The sequence below is a fragment of the Vipera ursinii genome (assembly GCF_947247035.1).
Source record: "Vipera ursinii genome assembly, chromosome: 1".
Taxonomy (NCBI): Eukaryota; Metazoa; Chordata; class Lepidosauria; order Squamata; family Viperidae; genus Vipera; species Vipera ursinii.
The window spans coordinates 301,264,109-301,286,245 of NC_139512.1; the positions used below are offsets into that span (position 1 = coordinate 301,264,109).

At 37.6% G+C, this 22,137-nt stretch overlaps 1 protein-coding gene across 1 annotated transcript in view; it reads left to right on the top strand.

Moving 5' to 3' along the window:
- The first annotated feature begins 835 nt into the window (after window positions 1-835).
- The window catches only part of WDR43 (WD repeat domain 43), a 32,512-nt gene continuing 11,210 nt past the window's right edge, over window positions 836-22,137 (top strand). The window contains exons 1-12 of the mRNA XM_083352682.1: window positions 836-1,622; window positions 5,857-5,991; window positions 8,065-8,183; window positions 10,115-10,235; window positions 11,530-11,669; window positions 14,159-14,261; window positions 16,532-16,596; window positions 17,444-17,615; window positions 18,181-18,267; window positions 20,330-20,452; window positions 21,351-21,491; window positions 21,855-21,941. Coding sequence (XP_083208808.1) covers window positions 1,245-1,622; window positions 5,857-5,991; window positions 8,065-8,183; window positions 10,115-10,235; window positions 11,530-11,669; window positions 14,159-14,261; window positions 16,532-16,596; window positions 17,444-17,615; window positions 18,181-18,267; window positions 20,330-20,452; window positions 21,351-21,491; window positions 21,855-21,941 — 1,671 coding nt within the window. The 5' untranslated portion in view covers window positions 836-1,244. The remainder of the gene's footprint in view (window positions 1,623-5,856; window positions 5,992-8,064; window positions 8,184-10,114; window positions 10,236-11,529; window positions 11,670-14,158; window positions 14,262-16,531; window positions 16,597-17,443; window positions 17,616-18,180; window positions 18,268-20,329; window positions 20,453-21,350; window positions 21,492-21,854; window positions 21,942-22,137) is intronic.

The following is a 22,137-nucleotide window of genomic DNA, read 5'->3' on the forward strand; positions in this document are numbered from 1 at the left end:
TGGTCTAGGGGAGCTCTACCCCTGCCTGGGTGCCGCCAAACAGCCGATCGTCGCTGTTTTTGGCTGCTCTACTGAGAGGCAGGGCTGACAGCCGAAATGGCTGCCGTCAACGGAGCCTTGCCACCCGGAAGTCCATCCTTCCTCTACATCTTTATTTGTCCATATTGCTGGTGCTTTTTGGAAAAGTGCTTTCAAATCCTTCAAGCTCTCTTCTTGCAGAGGTTTCACCCAACTAGGTAACACCTAGTTCAGGGGTCGGCAACCTCGGCTCTTTTATGACTCGTGGACTTCAACTCCCAGAATTCCTGAGCCAGCTATGCTGGCTCAGGAATTCTGGGAGTTGAAGTCCACGAGTCATAAAAGAGCCGAGGTTGCCGACCCCTGACCTAGTTGGATTACCTCGGGGACCACCTGCTGCCGGCATCAACTCCCCTCCGCCCTGTGCGTGCCCACAGAGAGGGCCTCCTCAGGGTGCCTCCAGTCAGGGAATGCCGACTGGTGGCCCCCAGGGGGAGAGCCTTCTCTGTGGGCGCTCCGGCATTATGGAACCAACTGCCGGTGGAGCTCCGGATGGCATCAGACCTCCGAACTTTCCGTCGTGGCCTGAAGACCCACCTATTTGAATTAGCTGGTCTGGCCTGACGGGGGATTATGGGTTTTAAATTGTTGTTTTAGAATTGTATTATTGTTTTTAACTGGGCATTGGTTTAATCTTTTTTAACTTTTGTAGTGGTATTTATATATGCCCTGTGAACCGCCCTGAGTCCCTACCAAGGAGTAGGGCGGTATACAAATTAAATAAAACTTGAAACTTGAATTATTTGCAAGAAAACAACCGAACTCGGAGAGCACCAAAGACTAAACAGCTCAACCTTGAGCTACAAATAAATTCTTTTCTGCTAGACCAGTGCTTTTCAACCGAGGCAACTTTAAGATCTGTGGACTTCAACTCCCAGAATTCCGCAACCGGCTGGTTTAGGCCGATTGTTAATCTCTTATTACGATGAAACGCTGTGAACAATCACAACCGGATTCCAGCAGCCCAATTGAAATATGAGGCTTGGGCCCCTGATCTTGAAGTCGGTTCTCAACTGTGCTGCTCCATTCCCGGGCAAGTTCATTTTTGAGAGGAAAGCCGACGGCTTCAGCAGCCGGAAGCTAGAGAAACAGCCCGCCGACGTCAACCCACAGCCTTGAAGCGCGAGGATGACGGGAATGCAGCGCCTCGGAGGCGGCGAGTGCGCATGCTCGAGGGGCGGACCACGTGGCCGTGCGCCTGCCTGCTGGGAGCAGAGAGGGCCGGGCCTGCAGCGAGCGCCATGGCGGCGGCGGCAGCAGGAGGACGAGGAGGAGGAGGAGGAGAAGGCGCTTCGGCGGGCGAGCGGGACCAGGCGGCGGCCTTCGAGAGCCCCATCTACGTGACAGGAAGCCCCTGCGCCTTTTCTCCCCACGAGCGGCGCTTGTTAGCCCTCTCTGGGCCAGACGGGCGGCTTCGCGTGTGGGAGACGGCCAGCAGCCGCCTCCACCACGAGTACGTCCCCTCTGCCCACCTCAGCGCCGCTTGTACCTGCCTGGCCTGGGCACCGCCGGGCTTCGGAGGAGGCCGACCGCCTCCTAGCAAGGTATTGAAAGGGTGGACTCGCCAAGCGCGGACATTCTGGCTCGCGTTTTAAGGGCCTGGGCCTCCGTTCCCGGCCATGTGGATGCGCCCGTGCCCAGCAGCGAGGCGGGGCTTGTCACTAGGGCAGGGGTCTTCAAACTTGGCCCTTTTATGACTTGTGGACTTCAACTCCCAGAATTCCTCAGCCAGCTTTGCTGGCTGAGGAATTCTGGGAGTTGAAGTCCACAAGTCATAAAAGGGCCAAGTTTGAAGACCCCTGCACTAGGGGGGTGGGGGCGAGAGGGAAGGAAGTTTGTGGGGAAGGGGGGGGAAAAGCGAAGCCTCTTCTCCTAATTGGGATTAAATCACAGCAAATCCGTGCGGGCTTTCCCCCCCTCCCCTCCCTTCGCGTGCAGTTGGAGCCACGTGCAATTTGGGGCCTCCTGCTTTTCCTTAAGGACGGAGAAGCGCGTGAGGACGGAGCTGCCCAGCTACTCTTTCCCCCCCCCTCCCCGATGGCCTCGCCTTTCTGCAGGCGCCTCCGTTTAGCAGCCCCCCCCCCCCGTCCCCACCGGGATTCTTCAGGGCCGAAGCAAGCACGTGTGTGCGCTCGCTCGCTCGCTCTCCCGGCTCCGCCTCTCCCCGTCACATGGAGGCCGAAGAAGAGAAAAGGAAGACGCTGCTGCTTTCAAACGTGCCTCCGGGTTCACGCCACTCGTTGACTTGGTGGCCTCGGCGCTCTCTTTCTTAAAAAAAAGGGATTTTAATTCTCCCCCTTCCCCAGCCGGGGTTGCTTCGTGCAAAATTAAGCAGATAAGAGCATCGATCTTAAGAAAAAAAGAAAGCCACGTCGAAACCTGCCGTGGGCCTAGTTATTTGCGCGTTCCCAAGGACAAGCTGCGCTTCCGATCTAGTGGCCACCTCTGTTCTTTCCCACTTTGTTTATAACTTTGGCATCCAGACTCTGATTGATGTGGCACGTAGGTGCTCACAACAAAGCTCCATTTTGCAGTATTTGCAGTTTTAGTGCTGACCACTAGAAGTGGGTTTTGTTTTTAGACGAGTTCCTAAAGGCATCTTTAGGCTCCATTCCAGCTGCAACCCTAAGTGACCTCTTCAGTTACTCCAATTTAGGGGGAGGGATTTAGAGTGTAAAGCCTATATATCATTCTGAGTTGGCTACCTGACTCTTTGTGATGCGGAAGCGCATGCACGCACCCATATTCAGATCTACTTCAGTTGTGCTCTTTTTATTTTTTCATAAAATATATGGTACTTTGAAAAGTATTTTACATTTCTCCACTCTTATCAGACTTGAAAAGTCTATAGAGTTAATTAGAGTATTTAGAAGTAATGTATAACATCTGTTTATAAATTCAGACAAAATGCTTTTGAATATTTGTTAAGCTTATTAATCACAGGTACTCTTTAGTTATTCAAGATCCTTATGCATCTGTTTTTATTTCAATAGATATAAAGTGGCAAAATAAAGTATTTCTTAAAGTGAGATTGTGGGAGTACTGCTGTTATGTTGAGATTGCAATCCTGTATGTGTTGCTTGAAAGTGAATGAAAATGTGTAGATTGTTACTGATGAGAGAAAAGCTTGCTAGTTTATCAAAGGGGACTTAAACATGTTAATAAAAAGGAGCATTTGCTCAGTAAACATTCCTGAAAAGGAAAGGATTGTAATGAAAAGAGTGCATGTTCCTGCATTGTATCCCAATTTTTGTCACTTGAACTTTACCTATGTATTACCACTTTTTTTTTTTTTAAAAGTGTTGCAGATCTTAAAAGTTTATCCAATTACTGTGTCATTTCAGGCGTGCAGTTTGTTACTTGTGAAAAAACCTTCATGTGCAAATATTAAAATCCAGTGTTCATGTTCACAACTTAATACAATTTTCATTATATTTAAGTCTCAAACAGTCAATATGTTGCCCTCCATTTACTGTTGGATTGTACTTCTTACAGCTATCAAAACTAGGAGATACTGTAAAATGTATCATTTTAATGGAGAAAGACCCAAGAAAATTCTGTGGAAATGATGTCAAACATCTAGATAGGGTGCCCAACGATAGACAAGAGGAATCCCAATTGCTGAGGCAGCCACTGCAGAAACATGTCTGCATTGTTCAGAGATACATCGGGTAGCCACGTGGAACATCAGAGGAGTGAGTCAGTAAATTAGATGTCAAATGTGAAATGATCAGATTGAAGATTGATCTCCTTGGTGTTAATGAGCTACACTGACATAATATCAGGAAAACAAATGGAGAGGCATTTATTGTAAGTAGAAAATTTGCTAGAGCAGTGAAAAGCATCTCACCTGTCAGTAACACAATTATGACCATCAGAATTTGTGCTTAGCCCCTCAACTTCACAATTGTCCAAATCTATGCCCCAACAGCAACTGCAGCAGAGCTTGAAACGGCTTTTATGCCATGGTCCAAGAAACTACAAAACAAGTGCCCAAAAAAGACATTGTTTACATCCAGGTTGACTTTAATGCAAAAATTGGCAAACAGATGGACACAGGCATCACTGGTTGGTTTGGACTAGGTGAAAGAATTGTCAAATTTAGGATCTTGAATACATGGTTCAAACAGCACAATCACCACTTAAGTATTTGGACCTCACCAAATGGACTTCACCAAAATCAGGTTGACTATGACCCATGCCATATCCAAGTGTTGATTGCGGTTCAAATTAGCTATTGATGGTAAAGATTAAAGTAAAATTATGCAGCATCAAAAAGGCAGTGCCTCCAAAGAAGTTTGATGTCTCCAAAATCTGTACTACGTATATAGTTGAGGTGAAAAGGAGGTTTGATCTATTGGACACTGTTGAGAAGACACCTGATGAACTGTGGCAGGAAATTCAATCAACCATTATTGGAATTGCAGAAGAACACATACCACACAAAAAGCCAGAGGAGAAATGCAAGTTTTCTCCCAAATAAAACCATCAAGAGAAAGTAAAGAAAACCAACCAAGGTGGCAGGCAAATGGGAAGAAGTAAAAGACTAGTCAAAAATAGCCAAGCACCATTTATTGCCCATAAAATCTTAATTAAAAACAAGGGAAAGAACTGTTGTACCAACAAGGCATCAAGAACAGAGGGCAAAAATACACCGAAGAGCTGTACACAGGTAGCAAAGAGGCCTTCCCTCCAGACGATGAGGAAAGAGAAGTAGACGTAAACCCGCCATCCTTGAAGAGATAGGGTCTACCTATGGTTGTGAAACAACATTTTGGGCATTATTTAAAATCAGAATTGAAAATTTATTTCAAATTGTGGTTTCCAGTTTTGATATGGAGGTAAACTAAAGTAGAAAAGCCATTGAAATGAGCAAGATGTGGAATCAGGAGACCCTGAATTACTTGTGTAACAGTCAAACTGAGTTTGGGAGATATGTTTGAAACAGATTCATGTTATGCCTTTTAGCTTAGAGGTAAAGTTTTGAGAGATTTGAAGTGTTGGTATGTTTGAAGCAATGAACATGTTGATCTAAGATCTTTGAAATGTAGGGTTTTTTTTGCCGAGATGGTTTGGAGAAATTACAAAGTATAATTCTTGTGGTTTCCATAGTTTTTAATTCCAAATGTATAGTAAACTATATAGGAGCTCAAGAGTTGGAACTGCAAGTCAGAGATAGAAGTAATTTTAATTTAAAACATATAGGAGATGAGAAATATATTTGCAGTGATCAGTGCAGAGGGAGATGGAAATAAAGGGGGCTGGCAGACCTGTTGTGAACAGTAGTAGGAAGAAGTATTGTCTACAAAAGATACACTTGGAGAATTAATAGGTTCCGAAAGAGAAGTGATGATTCAGTTAGATACAGAAGAAAAAGGAAGTTTTCTAACAACTCATTAGACTGCTATTGTTGCAGAAAGAGGTTACTGTTACTAGAGCAAGGCACCTTAGCTGGAAAAAAATGATTTTGAGTATTTTGAACTGTGCCTAAGTACTATTAATAAGGCTATTATATCAGATTAAATCAATACTTATGGTCACTGATCATCATGCGTGATGAATGTTCATGTTTGCTCAGCAGATTTGAAGGTTCTTTATATTAGCTGGATTTTAACAAGATAAAGATGACTATTGAGCTTGGATTATGTTGATAGAGCAATTCAGCACTCTTTTCAAAGCATACAAAGGCATGAGGATTCTATGTTTATACTCCTGACAATTTTGAATATACTTTTGTAAAATTCTTATTTAATATCCAGACTATTTTAACTCTTACAGGAAGGTCCTCAAAGGAAGAAGAGGAAATCTGAAGTTGTAGACACAGCTGAACAGTTAGATCTTTTGGCTATTGGTACTGCTGTTGGCGGGATTTTATTGTACAGCACAGTGAAAGGAGAATTACAAAGTAAACTGGTAAGTATGACATAGTGTTATTTTTCTGTTAAGAGATATTTGACTTAAAGTTGTTAAAGTAAAGCTGAGATGTGCAAAGTTCTTTCAGTTTGGGGATAGTGTGATTTTTTTAAATTGTCTGACGTTACAGAGTGATGGTAACACTAGCAAAGTGGTTGAAGTTACTTATTTCAGTTTTTATAGTCCTCAATGTGCTAGGAGTATTGCAGTGTAAAAAAGACACTCAAGATATTTTTCTGTCTTGAGTTAGGAGACGTAAGATATAAAATTGGTGCTTTCAGAAATAAAGCATCTAAAGATGGTGACTTTGCCTCTTAAAACCTACCTACAGTTGCAAGAAAAAGTATGTGAACCCTTTGGGATTACGTGGAGTTTTGCATGAATTATTTTATTTATTTGGCCATAAAATGCGCTCTAAACGTCATGTAAGTCACAACAATAGAAAAACACAGTCTGCTTAAAATAATACTACACAAACATTAGCTGTTGTCATGTTTTAATTGAACATAAGATGGAAACATTCACAGTGCAGGGTGGAAAAAGTATGTGAACCTTTGGACTTAATAACTGGTTGACCCTCCTTTGGCAGCAATAACCTCAACCAAACGTTTCCTGTAGTTGCAGATCAGACCTGCACAACGATCTGGAGTAATTTTGGACCACTCCTCTTCACAAAACCGTTTCAGTGTAGCAGTATTCTTGGGATGTCTGGTGTGAATCACTCTCTTAAGGTCATGCCACAGCATTTCAATCGGGTTGAGGTCAGGACTCTGGGCCACTCCAGAAGGCGTATTCTGTTCTGTTGAAGCCATTGTTTTGTTGAATTACTTGTGTGCTTTGGGTCATTGTCCTGTTGCATCACCCATCCTCTGCGGAGCTTCAGTTGGCAGACAGATGGTCGTACGTTTTCCTGCAAAATGTCCTGATAAACTCTGGAATTCATTTTCCCATGAATGACAACAATCTGTCCAGGCCCTGAGGCAGCAAAGGAGCCCCAAACCATGATGCTCCCTCAGCCATGTTTTACAGTGGGGATGAGGTTTTGATGTTGGTGTGCTGTGCCTTTTTTTCTCTCCACACATAGTGTTGTGTGTTTTTCCCAAACAACTCAATTTTGGTTTCATCTGTCCACAGTATATTTTGCCAGTAGTGCTGTGGAACATCCAGGTGCTCTTCTGCAAACTTCAAACGTGTTGCAATATTTTTTTTGGACAGCAATGGCTTCCTCCGTGGTGTCCTCCCATGTACTCCATTCTTGTTTAATGTTTTCCTTATTGTAGGTGTGTCAACAAAAATGTTAGCATGTGCCAGAGATTTCTGTAGGTCTTTAGCTGACACTCTAGGATTCTTCTTTACCTCATTAACCTTTATGCGCTGTGCTCTTGCAGTCATTTTTACAGAATGACCACGCCTAGGGAGAGTAGCAACAGTGCTAAACTTTCTCCATTTGTAGACAGTCTGTCTTACCGTGGACACATGAACATCAAGGCTTTTGGAGATACTTTTGTAACCCTTTCCAGCTTCATGCAAGTCAACAATTCTTGATCGTAGGTCTTCTGAGAGCTCTTTTCTGCGAGGCATGGTTCACATCAGACAGTGCTTCTTGAGACCAGTAAACCCAAAACAGGTGTGTGTTTTTAAAGGGCAGGACAGCTGTCAGCAACACATCCAATATCATCACACTGATTGGAGTCAAGGTTGGCTCACTCCTGGCTCCAATTAGCTCTTGGAGAAGTCATTAGGCTAGGGCTTCACATACTTTTTCCACCCTGCACTGTGAATGTTTACATGTTATGTTCAATTAACACATGACAACAGCTAATGTTTGTGTAGTATTATTTTAAGCAGACTGTGTTTTTCTATTGTTGTGACTTGCATGACGTTTAGAGCGCATTTTATGGCCAATTCATGCAAAACTCCACGTAATCCCAAAGGGTTCACATACTTTTTCTTGCAACTGTATGTGGTAAAAATGGGCTAGTTTGGGAGGGCAATTTTAGGGGATTTAAAGATGGTTGTAAGTCGAGGACTACCTGTAAAGCATTTTGGTCAATAACTTTTCTTTTTACCTAGAATGGGCATGACAGTAAAATAAACTGCATACGGTGGCATCAGGACAATGGTTGTTTATATAGCTGTTCAGATGACAAACATATTGTGGAATGGAACGGGCAGACATGTAAAGTGAAGTGGTGAGTCTGGCCGAATATATAAGTGTCTCAGAATTTCTGTTTTGCTATCATCAGATCAGTGTAGGTAGAATTGAGTAATGTAAAGAATGAGTAAGATGTTTCATCTCCAAACATTAAAATGAATATTATTTGCTTATAAATAATATTTAAATTTACAAAAACAATGGGAAAATAACATTACGGATATTATTAAGAAACATTGTCTCAAACATAACAGCAATCCCATTAAGAGACTGCCTCTCAGTCTAACCCAAGGTTAAGAATCAGGTTTTAAGGGCTCATTTGAACAAGGCCAGGTTAGGGGTAGTACAGACTTCGGTGGGGGGGGGCTGCGGTCATAGAGGCAGGTGTTGTGACAGAGAAAATCTGCTTCCTAAGTCCCATCAGGTGATAAAGCTTAATTGAAGAGAAGCATGCCAACTCGGTTGGATAAACTGGATCAGCGTATATTACAGGTACTGTAGTCCCTCAGAATTGTTGAAATAGATTAAATCAGGAAAGAAATAATTCATGACATTTGCCACCAACAAAGAAAATTCCTATATACTTCCATTTTCAGAGAAATAACCATTCGTTGTGATTAATCCCATATATATGGATGTTTTTGAATTAGTAAAATTTGATTGCTTTGTCATTTAAAGTGCTTGAATCCTAACAATTTTTATTCAGCAGCCTAATTCCTTTATTTAAATTTAGATATGTTTTCAACCCAGTGGAACAATTAACTAAGCTAGCATTATAATATAATGAATATGCAAATATCATCCAGTGAGCTTCATGAATATATCTAATGCTTTAAATCAAGGTGTAATAAATATTTGCTCATAGTTTACCTTGTAAGGGGAAAATACCTTAAAGTTGTAAGAGACAAAAGCCACATTGCAGATAACATCTTACTGAGATGTAATATAAAATCCAGTACTAAAACCTGAACCCATTGTTAGGTATATAAACCTCATCTGTTTATGATCTTTACTTTTTGTTAGCAGTAAAGGAAGGAAATTGTATAGAAACTATCGTATAGAAACTATTCTTCGAACTACTGGTTATTTATGAGGAATAAAACAGTAAACAAAAAAATTGCATAAACAAACTGGCCTATTTCATTTATTAATTTCAAAAGATCAGTCTCCAAGTACTTTCAAACAAAAAACAAATAACCTGCTGTGATGATATCCAATTGGTTTCATTCACTTCTGATACCTAGTGAGGATAATTTTCTCTTGGCTGTCTGAGCAGGCTGTCTTCAAATCATAATTTAATAATCTGAGTACGAGTTAAAGGTTATAAAATAGCACGGCAAGTACACATTTGAAAAAGTCCAGAATTACACACATTTTTCTTTAATTTCTCAAATGTTAAAATAAGAGTTGGTTGGACAGAATATCTTTTAAAGGTAGTGAAAGTAGACACATCATAATATTTTCCAAACCTCTGGACATAAACTATAACACAAAGTGAATTAAAATGTTAAATAAGAATCTAGATGTTAGGAATCCAATTAAAAGACTTTGGTATTCCATGTATTTTCAGAAATGTCTTAAGGCTCTACAAAGTTCACATTGAGAACACTAACCTTTAGTTAAATGGAGTGGGTGTTTATAAGAGTAATTTTATGAATAAGCATAATTTCTAAAACAGTGATATTGTGTACATGCTGCCAAAATTATAAATGTCCTTCTTACCGAAACATAATGGAAAAGCAGCTTAACACGTACCTTCATTCTTTGGTTGAATTTTTCTGGCTGCTCAGAAGTTACCAATTCAAGGAATATTTTGGGTTTAGATTCTAAATCAAAATCTTAGTGATTTAAGACATTCAAGTGCTATTTTCCAACTTATAGATATATATTTATATATTATTTCTTTTAGCCTTTATTAAATAAGCCTTCATTACAGTAATTTTTAATTTATTTTTTAAAATTCCTTAGTAAATGGAAAGGAGATAACAGCAGTGTGAGCGCATTGTGCATCAGTCCAGATGGAAAAGTACTACTTTCAGCAGGTCGAACTATCAAACTGTGGGACTTGGAGACCAAAGAAGTCTATAGAGTAAGTATTCAGAGGCACAGTGAACCTAAATGATCCTAACTCCTTAATGAATTGCTTTATTTCATAATATTAGCATAGTTGGAGACTGCTGGTCAGTTTGCTGTGATGATACTTTTAAAATGTGGTTTCAGCTGGCTGACAGTTGAATGAGGACATGAAATTCCTTGGCTGTGTCTGAGCACTGCCCAAAGCAGTACTTGACAACCTTAATCTATACTATTGCTGTATATATCACAGGAATGATATCTGACTTGCTGTTTGTTAATAATAAAAGAATTACTAATTCTTGAGCCCACTACTTTAGAAAAGATAATTATTTTTACCATTACAGTATTTTATGTTAACAATGATTATGAATATACAGTAGTGGCCAAAATTGTGGAAACCTTTTGGGAAAAGTGTACATTTGAGGTTTGATGGCTAATAACACCACTTTTTTTGGAGTAGTACCAAAAAATTATATATCAGTGGAAAGATAATTTAAGAATGTAATGCAACAAGGTTTGTTCAATTATCTGTATTCTATGAAAAGTTATAGCCAAATAACCAGAAAAAGGAAGCACATCTCATTTTTTCTATGGTGATAATTTTTGTATCTTATTTTTTCTACATGTTTCACTTTTCTTTATAACTGCTATTCTAATAGCAAATCCTTCATAAAGGTTATTGCATTACATTCTTGATTAAATTATCTTTCCATTGATATATAATTTTATGGAACTACCCAAAAAAGTGTGATTGGCCATCAAACCTCAAATGTACACTTTTCCCAAAAGGTTTTCACAATTTTGGTCACTACTGTAATGCTTTCTGCATATACCATATCATTGGGTAAAAATGTTTACCAGTTTCTTGTTATTGTGAGACATTTGGTGAATTTTTAAACCCAAATCCTGCTTAATGTTAACTTCCATGGAAATCTGAAAGAATAATTGGTAGAATCAATTTATCACATTATTGACTTAGTCTAATGGAAATCAGTGTTCAAAAGTCTTGTTGCAGCCCAGTAGAAGTAATTGCCTTTTTTTGTGGTAGAAAATAAATTATCAATTTCACTCTTCATTTAGCTCAACAGAAAACTTAAATTCCTGGTTGTGATTATATTTAAAAAGAGTTCCCTTCCATCCATGCTGCTTTTTTATTCTGAAACTCATTCCTTAAAATGAGTTTCTTGTGTGACTCTATTTGGGGGCTAATGGATTCTTGTCAGGATATAGAATCTCAACTTTGGATTTTTCTATGCATTTTAAACACTATGTCTTCCTGATCAGTTTAAATGACATTTCCTCTTCAGCATTTCACAGGACATGCTACAGCAGTTTCAGTGCTTAGGTTCATTACAATGTGGCCTCCAGCTGAAAATCAACCGTTTGATGGAATTACAGGCCTCTATTTCTTGTCTGGAGCAATGCATGACCGGTTACTCAGTGTGTGGTATGTATTTTTTTCAAACTCTTAACAATCACTGTTTGATAATAATCTTTAGTCCCAAAGTAGGAAATAAAAATATGATATAAATGAGGTTTGTGGATCATTGCAGTGCATACGTATAATATAAAATTAACCCACAGACTTGCATATTTATTTATTTTATTTATTTATTTTATTGGATTTGTATACCGCCCTATTCCCGTAGGGCGGTTTACAGGGCAGTTAAAACTATGAATACAAAAAATTAAAAACAATTAAAACAATTAAATTCAAGCCCCAAGAGTAAATCTAAAACCCAGTTAAATTAACAACCCCACAGTCTGGACCAAACAGATAGAAGAGCCAAGTTTTCAGGTCCCAGTGAAATGAGCGAAGGTCGGGGGCAGTCCTGAGTTCTGTGGGTAGTTGGTTCAATAGGGCAGGCGCACCCACAGAGAATGCCCTTCCCCTGGGAATAACCCGCCGGCATTCATTAACCGGCGGTACCCTGAGAAGGCCCTCCCTGTGGGGGCGCACAGGACGATGGGAAGATGATGCTGGCAGCAGGTGTTCCCTTAGATAGTCCGGACCCAAGCCATTTAGGGCTTTATAGGTCATTACCAGCACCTTGAATCTCACCTGGAGGGCAACCGGAAGCCAATGCAGCTCGCAGAGAAGAAGTGTTACACGGAAATATCGGGAAACTCCCATCACAACTCGCGCGGCTGCATTCTGCACCAGTTGAAGCCTTCGGGTGGTCCTCAAGGGCAGCCCCATGTAGAGGGCATTGCAGTAGTCTAACCGGGAGGTCACGAGCGCATGAGTGACTGTACGTAGAGCATCTCGGTCCAGATAGGGCCGCAACTGGCGCACCAGGCGAATCTGGGCAAAGCCCCCCTGGTCACGGCTCCTATATGATCTTCCAAACTGAGCCGTGAATCCAGGAGGATGCCCATATCATTGTAGAAGAGAATTTCTTGGTTATTCTGTGAATATTCTGTAAAAATGCAGTGCCATGCAGTAACAATAGCAGATATATATTATTATTTTATTTTATTTTATTATTTTATTATTTTATTTTTTATTTTTTATTATTTTATTTTATTTTATTATTATTTTATTTTTGTTTTGTTTTATTTTATTTATTTATGGGATTTTTATGCCACCCTATCTCCCAAAGGACTCAGGGTGGCTAACAACGATAAAAACACAAAATACAAACATTAAAAGGTATTAAATCAAATTATCCCATAAATAGTCCAATTAAAAACACAATAAAACAAAATTAAGAAAACCTCCCTTCCATCAGTCCAGGTCGGCCTGTTGAAAAAGCCATGTTTTAAGGTCGCGACAAAAGGAACGGAGATCCGGGGCCATCCGGAGTTCCAAGGGGAGTTGATTCCAAAGGGCAGGTGCCCCCACAGAGAAGGCCCTCCCCCTGGGGGTTGCCAGTCGACATTGTCTGGCCGACGGCACCCTGAGGAGGCCCTCCCTGTGTGAGCGCACAGGGCGATGGGCAGTCGTTCCTGGTAGCAGATGGTCCTGCAAATTATTACTTTAGCATAACAATACCTCATGGCAGTCTTAAAAAATATGGTGAAATAAAAACAGTTTACCAACCTGAAGGTCCTGCCTCTTCAAACATGGTCCTTTCATCACAGCACTTCTCATGATGTTGTTTCATTGGGCCACCAAGCCTTGCATCTCTTTGTTGCATTGTTTGCATTTTGCACGCATATACCTGCTTTACCCGTAGGTAGAGGAACTTCATTAAAATATTCCCAAACTGGGTCTTATACCATTTTGCTCTTCAAGGGAGGAATAAAGCACTTCAGGCTATATGGAGAAAGATCACGAGGTTTATAAGCTGCATAGAAGGTTTCACTTTCATTTTTACTGCTTGCCCTTCCTTCTCACACTTAGAGCCTGGTACATATTCATTTTTCTTCAAACAATCATGCAGTTTGTATTGTGCATAGATTTGCAAAACAATGGGATAAAGGAATGTTCCTGAACTTTGTTTTATGATTTATTTCATGGTCATTGTGAAATTTTGTGAATGCATCAATGCAGCGCATGTTATCTCAGCTTGCAGAGATTGGATTCATTGAATGAGTTTACAAAAAATGTAAATATTGCAGAATATACAGCCTCATGCTTCATAACTAAGCTCCATTTCATGCTGAATGAGCTAAATTATTAATGTATCTTAAATAGAAACCTATCATTGGATAGATTTTTACTCCAAAAGCATTTTATTAAAATAAATTTGATAAAAATAAAAAAAAATCTGATTTAAATAAAAAAAACTGATTTTTAAAAAAAATCATCGATTATTATCCACCCTGACCAGTGCACTTTTTGTGCAGTTGGTTGGCCACTGTGGAATAGACTGCTGTAGTAGATTGGCTAGAGGTCCAATCCAACAGGGGATTACTTACGTTCTTTTGCTCTCCAAAATCATTTTTATTTATATGTTTGCATTTTTTAAAACATGTCCTGCTTTCCTCAAGGCAGGTGAGATCAGACAGGAAAGAAAAGAAAGCTGTAATGAGTTTCACAGTAACAGATGAACCAATCCATATGGACTTGACAGTATCAGAAAGCAAAGAACAGGTAAGAAATGTACCTTATTTTTTGAACATTGATCTTCTGGTGCAACAGTTGAAACCACTTTAGATAACTCTGGAAGGTAAATTAAAAGCTGGTGATTTTTAAAAATCTGCTTTAACGGCAAAATTAAAATGAATTAATGATCTCTGTTTTATGCCATCTCTAGTTTTGGTTTTCTTTTTCATAGAACCATATTTCTAGATGATCCCTAATTTTTGGTATTGATTTTATATATAGGTAGTCCTCAACGTACGACCGCAATTGAGCCCAAAATTTCCATTGCTAAGCAGCAGTGAATTTTGTCCCATTGTTATAGTTGTTAACTGAATCGCTTCTTTTGTTAAATTGGTTGTAAGCGGACGACTACATGTAATTGGTTTCTGTTTATAGTTCTCTTAATGATTTCTTCCATGTTAATCAGTATATTCAATTTAAAGTTCAGTTATCTTTTGCTTTCTTTTTTGTTTTTATATGTTTTTATTCTTTTTTACTTTATTTTTCAAACTTATTTAATTTTTTTAAATATTTTTTTTAAAATGGTGAAAATGAAAAGGATACAGTGATCACACATAATGTCATGGTAATATGGTTTGTGACTTCCTGGCTTGGTGTGATAAGTAAATCATCCCAACAGAAGAATTCATAGTCCCTTTTTAAATAAATACTGCACAATCATAGTTAGTTTATACATTGTGGCTTTTTATGTCTGAAAGGGAATAATGGTTTATATTTCTGTTTTCTCATGTACATTGTCCAAAATTTGAATAATGCTAGGAAGAATGAAAAGGAAGTTAACCAAGAGTTGCCCAAAGAATTTGTAGCTATAAAAATTCTTTACTTAGCTTTACATATATCCATCTAAACTGGTACTTTTTTATTTATTTATTTATTTATTTTAAATTTTTTATTTATTTTTTTTATACTTCCATTGAAATGATTCATAAAGAAAAGTGCTTGAACCTATAATTAAATCAGGCATACATAGCAAATTCTGTATTAGGAATATTGCATCACATCGATATCCTATGCTATTTTCCCCCAAATTGTATTAATGTTTGTAGAAATGGGCAACAAGCGCAAGACTACTATAGAAACAAGTCCAAATTATATGAGTTAAAAAATCTTCAAATTTCTTACATTGCTAGCATAAAAAATAGTTTTGCATTTTTTTAAACATTTGTGGGGCCAGTAAACACAAAAAACCATCATGATTAATGATGTTCATTTTTAAATGTTAAAGTATATTTCACATTTTAAAAAATATGACCTGAATCCATTGATTCTCCAAAATGGAATATTCACATTTTTCATTCCACAGCTGAGATATATAATGATGATTGTCTTGTCATTTTGTTAATACTTCATAAAATTATTTGCTTCTGTTCAAGCCTGTATAACTAAAAGAAGCTAAAATTCCATACCTTGGAGGCTGCTATAGAAATCAGATTTTACTGTTTAAATCGGTGTATGTTTTAATTGCATATATTATCAGGTATATATTGTAGTTTAGTCAGATTTAAGATTTAGTGTCTTAAGTAAAACAATATGTAGAAAACACTTCTTTTAAACTGCGGGGCTCAAACATTCCAGTGGGCGTGGCCACTTCCATAGCATCATTAAGTAGAAGGAGGCATCTTCCACCTCATCCTGAAAGATACAACAGTGCCATCTTCATTCTCTAGTCCCAAACAGAGCTCCAGTCAGTAATTTTGAAAAATGCCAGGGAGGATGTATGCTAGTGGCATTCGTAGAACTAATTCAGGGGTGGGGAATCTTTGCTCTTTTACAACTTGTGGACTTCAACTCCCAGAATTTCTAAGCCGCTGGTACAGGAATTCTGGGAGTTGAAGTCCACAAGTTGTAAAAGAGCCGAGGTTCCCCACCCCTGAACTAGATAATGCTGAAGGTTGGCTGCTTTGCTTTGCAATAGGAAAGGTTTCCCATTTAATGTAATGTTGTGAGATGGCAAATCTCCTGGACCCAAGAGAGGTATCTGTATTGATAGCTACAAGTATTGCATTGAAGAATCTAGTGTTAGTTTAGGGTCTTAGATTGCATGAAGTTGTCACTGGAAATGAAAATATTCAGCTGTTTCAGGGTTTGACAAAGGTTTCCATGTCTGTATTTTAAAAGGGGAAATTTTGATTGAAATCAGTAATCATATATTTAAGCTGATTTATTTTAAATCTCATTCTGTTTAAGATAAATGGTTACTTAAAGTTGGATAAACTGGATTATGGCATATTTTAACTTGATGGTGATTTTTTTTCCAGCCAGTGAAAATAGCTGTGGTATGTAGGGATGGACAGCTGCATTTATTTGAGCAAGTTTTGAATGGGTAAGTTAGGATTTTAAAAAGAATTATATGTTTAATCTGTTTTTAAAAACAAACAAGCCTCTAGAATTACTGAGACAAGTTCCAATAGTAATAAAATTTACCCAATAATAATAATAACCATTCACTGGTATATCTAAATATTTTCCAAGCTAAAGCAGATGACCTATGGGTTTCATTCTTTATAAATCAAGTGTGGAATTCCATTCACATAAGGATCTTTTTTTCTTTCTTTCCCTACTGCATTCAGTAAGTGTCCTTCTGATACCTGTAACAGAAATTCTGGACTCGCTGTAGCAGGTTTTTTTTTTTGGGGTGGGGAGAGGGGAATAAAAAAGGCATCTTTTTTCTCATTAGATTACAGTTCCTCTGAAACTGGATGAAACCTTGTAAAATTGGATTATTTGAATTTAGTAAATTGTCAGATTTATCATTTTGGCCCAATGACTTTATTAACATATTAGAAAATAGTAGGCATAGTGTTCTTCTAACATTCCTTTGTAGAGTTCTTCTAGTTCCCAGGTTCAGTTATGATTTTCAGAGTGTTGTTAGTGATACAAAATCTGAAGATTTCTTAGTTACAGTGTGATCTTAGCCTAATTTTCAGCAGTGTGTGTGTATAAATGTATATGTGTGTATGTGTATGTTAACCAAGTTCCCATACAAATGCTTTATATAACTTGTTACATCATACAATATTAGATTGTATACCAACTTAACTGAATTTATATAAGCTTGTATCTAAGCTAATAACTGGTTATTAAATATATAATAATAGTAAGTGAAACCATTAAGGTACACAGTATAAATGTTGCATTGTTTATATGTTCAACAAATTGTTTTTCTTTAGGTATTGCAAAAAGCCCTTGGCATCCAAATGTACAATCCAGATAGCAACTCCTGGAGAAGGAAGTGATTCCACACCAAAGCCAGTCCCTATCCTAGCAGCTGCATTTTGTTCAGATAAAGAATCATTGCTACTTGTGTATGGGAATTCCTTACATCCTGTTATTGAGAAAGTGGTATGTATGGCTTTCTTAAATTCCAAGCTAGTATTTTAACAATGTAATTTTAAAACGCAAATACTTTGGCCACCTAATGAGAAGGAAGGACTCACTGGAGAAGAGCCTAATGCTGGTAAAGATTGAGGGCAATAGAAGAAGGGAATGACAGAGAATGAGGTGGCTGGATGGAGTCACTGAAGCAGTAGGCGTGAGCTTAAATGGACTCCAGAAGATGGTAGAGGACAGGAAGGCCTGGAGGAACGTTGTCCATAGGGTCGCAATGGGTCGGACACGACTTTGCAGCTAACATTTTTTTTAATTTGAAGTTCTAGATAAAATTCATTTTCTCTAAGTAAAATGCATTCTAAATAAAATTCTATATTTTCTGTGTTATCTTCAAGAAATACTGATTTCAGAATAAAAAAATCAACTGCACACTACAATTAAATGTTGTTTAATAATTATATTTTACTAAGACTATTAAGGCAGAGATTAACTGTTTAAACCACTAAATGTGCTTTGGAAAAAAGAACACCCACAAAGCTATTAAAGGGTGTTTTTTTTTTTGGTCACCCTCTTTTAGACTTTGAATACTACAGAAAGACACATCTGCTTTGTAAGGGACATTCAGAAGACTCTGACCCTGAAAACAGAAATGGCTGTAACAAAGGTGAGATTTGAAATCCATATTTGTTCCCTAACTAGATATATCATTTATTATGAAATGAGATGGAGCTTAACAGGATTAAAATATAACAGTATCCCAGATTTTTGAAAATACAAGTGTTTTGTAAATGAGTAAAACCTAAACCAGTTTGCCTCCTTTACTTCAATCATATCCAGCAAATTCTGTGCTTGGTTGAGTTAATCCAGTTAAGCATCTGTATTGCATTAAGAATGCATACAAGATAGTTTCATGCTTGCTTTACTCATATTTTGTTTACCTGCATGTTTATGTGGATGAATAAACCAGTGCTACAAGTTAGCTGCATGGCTTAAGATGTGCTAATCCATGGAACAGAGAATGCTTACAGATCCTTGGATGTGCTATGATGACCACCTTATTGGTTTCACTCATCACTGAATTTCTCTGATGATACCTTCTCTTGGCTGGCTGAGCACATTGATTGGATGGAATAATGGGTAGAAAGGAATTGCTGTCTAAAGTACTTTGGTTTGCTATTATAGAACATAATTCTCTTTTTTCACAATTTTCTGACTATATAGCAAAACTTCAATGGATTATTTTGTGGAAGGAGTATCTCTTGAACTGAAAATGTACATTCACTCTTTGGACTGATTTGTCAACAATTGACTTTTCTGTTATTTAAGGGTGAAGTCCAAAGTCAGTTTTCTTGGTTCTGTCTTATCACGATTTTAATGTACTTATTTATTCCGCAAATAACTTGTAACATTTTTAATAATATACACAACACTGGTCATTTCTAAAGAAAATAGGATGCAGGTCCTCAGCAATTAGATAGCAAAGATGGAATGTTAGGGACATTTATTTTTTATGAAAACTATGTTCATTTAGATTAATTGGCTGGATTTTGAAAATATTTTCTGTAATATACATAGTACGTAAATTGTGTCCAGCAGTGGGATTCAGCAGTCTTTGTGTATTGTAAAATAGCTGCTGCAGGCTCCTAATTGAATTCCATAAGTGATAAATATAAATGTCTTGTGCTTCTTTGAGAATAAAAGAAAAGGCATAAATATTCCAGGGAGTTTATTCTTTCCTAATGTTTCAGTGCAGATTAAATACAGGTACTCTTTGTCTTACAACAGTTCGTTTAGGGACTGTTTGAAGTTACAATAGCACTGAAAAAAGTGACTTATGACCATTTTTCACTCTTATGACCATAGTCACATGATCAAAATTCAGATGCTTGGTAACTCTCTCATGTTTATGATGACTGCAGGTTTCTGGGGTCATGTGATTGCCATTTGCAAAATTGTCCCAAGCAGGGTCAATGGGGAAGCTAGGTTTATTTTTAACAACTGTGTTACTAACTTAATAATTGCAGTGATTCACTTAACTTTGGCAAGAAAGATTGTAAAATGGGGCAAAATTCACTTAACAAATGTCTCATTTAGCAACAGAAATTTTGGGTTCAATTGTGATCATAAGTCGAGGACCACCTGTACAAGAAAATAATGGAAGCCCCTGTAAATTTTGCTACAAAGGGCATACAAATATTCGGAAAGATGAGGCATATTTTCATCATATTTTCAACTTTTTAATCAATATACAATTCTACAGAATTCCATCAGAGTTTATTTAGCTTTTATCTCTTTATTTATTGGAACAAAACCCTTATTTGAACTATAAAATATTGATCATATGTTTTGGAAGGTGTAGTGTACAATTGCATCCTCAATTATTACCACAGCTTGAGTTCGAACATATGTGTTTGTGTGTAGTAAAGGTGTCAGTTGATGATGAAATGATAGCAGTTTGGTATTTATGGATGCCATAATTGGGCTTTTCTCAAATTTATGATTATGAAGAAATGTGCACTCTAGTAAGGGAATTTTTTTGGAAATTTCTCTAGGATTGTAAATTGTCACATATATATGAACTACCTATTCAGTGCATTTTTTTAAAAAAAAGGTTTGAGTTTTAATTAAATTATTTATTCAGATGTTTGAGCTTGATTAAAAATATGAAATACAGAACATAGTGCTACTTGGATACATATAAATATCTTTCTTCCCTTTAAAATCAGGTGAAAACTCCTATAATCAACTCAGAGGTCAAAACATTAGTGCCTGGGATTCCTGGTCATAGTTCAGCTGTGAAGTCTTCAGTATGCAGGGATAAAAATAAAAGGAAGACAGATGGCAAAGAGGTAATTGTTCTCCATACACTATTCTGCATTTAACCTAAGCCAATTGTTGAATATTCAGTCCTCTGCTTTGTTATGTTGCATACTGTGAATTAGCACTTAGTGATTTTTTTTAAGTATAATTAATTTTCAGGCTGTATTCTGAGAATTTTTAGTTTCCTCAGAGAGGAAATACAGACTTTACAACATACTGATTTTCCTGAAAAAAAGTATTCCCACCACTGGAGAATAATAGGTGCATTCTAAACATTGTGTTTTTTTCATGTAGGCAGAGGCAAAATCCAAGGATATAATTTCACATGAACAAAATAGGTGGCCCAAAATATTGAGAGAAACTTCTGTGCCTGTTAAGTCAATGCCATCCCTTTCTCCAGTGGGAAGAAGGACATTATTCCTTTTTTTGTCTTCTGTTAGTGGAAGGAGATCAGTAGAGTAAGTCTGGCTCTAGATCCAGTCATTGTTTAAAGTAAAAAATAAAAAATACAACATACATAAGAAAGGTGCTATGTAGATCAATAACTGAAGAGTCAAAATTAATTATTCTGTTAGTGATGGGAATGTGCTCTGTGATGAAAATGTGATTTGTGGCAGCAAAGCTTGACCAAATCTCTTCCCTTTGTATGTATTGGATTACAAGTCCCACTATTTATAGCTAGAGTGAAGATTGGATAAAATTGTTGTACATCTACCGTTGCTCTTGTTTTTGAGGATTGGTTTTTTTAAATTCAGAACGTTTAAGCTCAATTATCTCTGACTCCAGATTTTACTATGCCCTTACACATTGAAGCACAATAAGTTATTAATTTTGTTGCATGCAGTTATAGTGTTGTAAAGGAGAGATGCTCACCTCAGGTGGCACAAAAATGCTAACTTGTGGAAAAAAATTGTTAAAAATTTCTAGGAGAGTATTGAAGATCGCCTTAGTGCTATGGATATTGATGTGATGAAAGTAAAACAGCCATCCGGAAGCCTTCCACAGACCGATAATTTTGCAGTGCTTTTGGTTCAGGGTTTGGAAAGCAGTGATCCTGTGATTTTAAATGTAAGTATCAAAAGGAATATGATGACTGGGAAGGATCTCTATAACATCGCAAAATTATCAAAACTTGAAACTTCATTTTATTTAGAGTGTTGCAGTATTTTGTGTCTTTATGGCAATGTAGCATATACTTCAGAATAGCAACATAGAAATCTTTTGATAAAAGAATTTTGAAGGTCTTTGCTTCTTATCTAAATGACCTAAATTAGACTTACATTTTCAAGTTCAACTATATGGCCACTTTTTGAAGGAAAACAATGAAATTAAATGTTATATCTATGTTAGGATTAAAAGCCATAAGCCTTGGTAGTTTTGGCATCTTCTGATAACATAGTTCCATCATTGACCCCTTTCTTTTTTTAACAGAAAGTGCTTCAAACCAAGAAGGAAGCAGTAATAAAGAAAACAGTAGCCAGAATTCCTGTATATTCTGTTATTCCACTACTGCATGAGGTAAAAAATTTAATACTGACTACTGTAATTCTAGCTTTTCTAGTGTACCTTTAGTAAAATTTTAAGCTTATTGTTCTAATTACATAATAAATAGAACTGATATATTTGTAATCCAGAGAAAAGAGATTATCTTTGATTCTCCAAATTTTTGGCCTGCTTGTGTCTTGTTTAAGTCAGCCTTGAAAATCAACTTTTA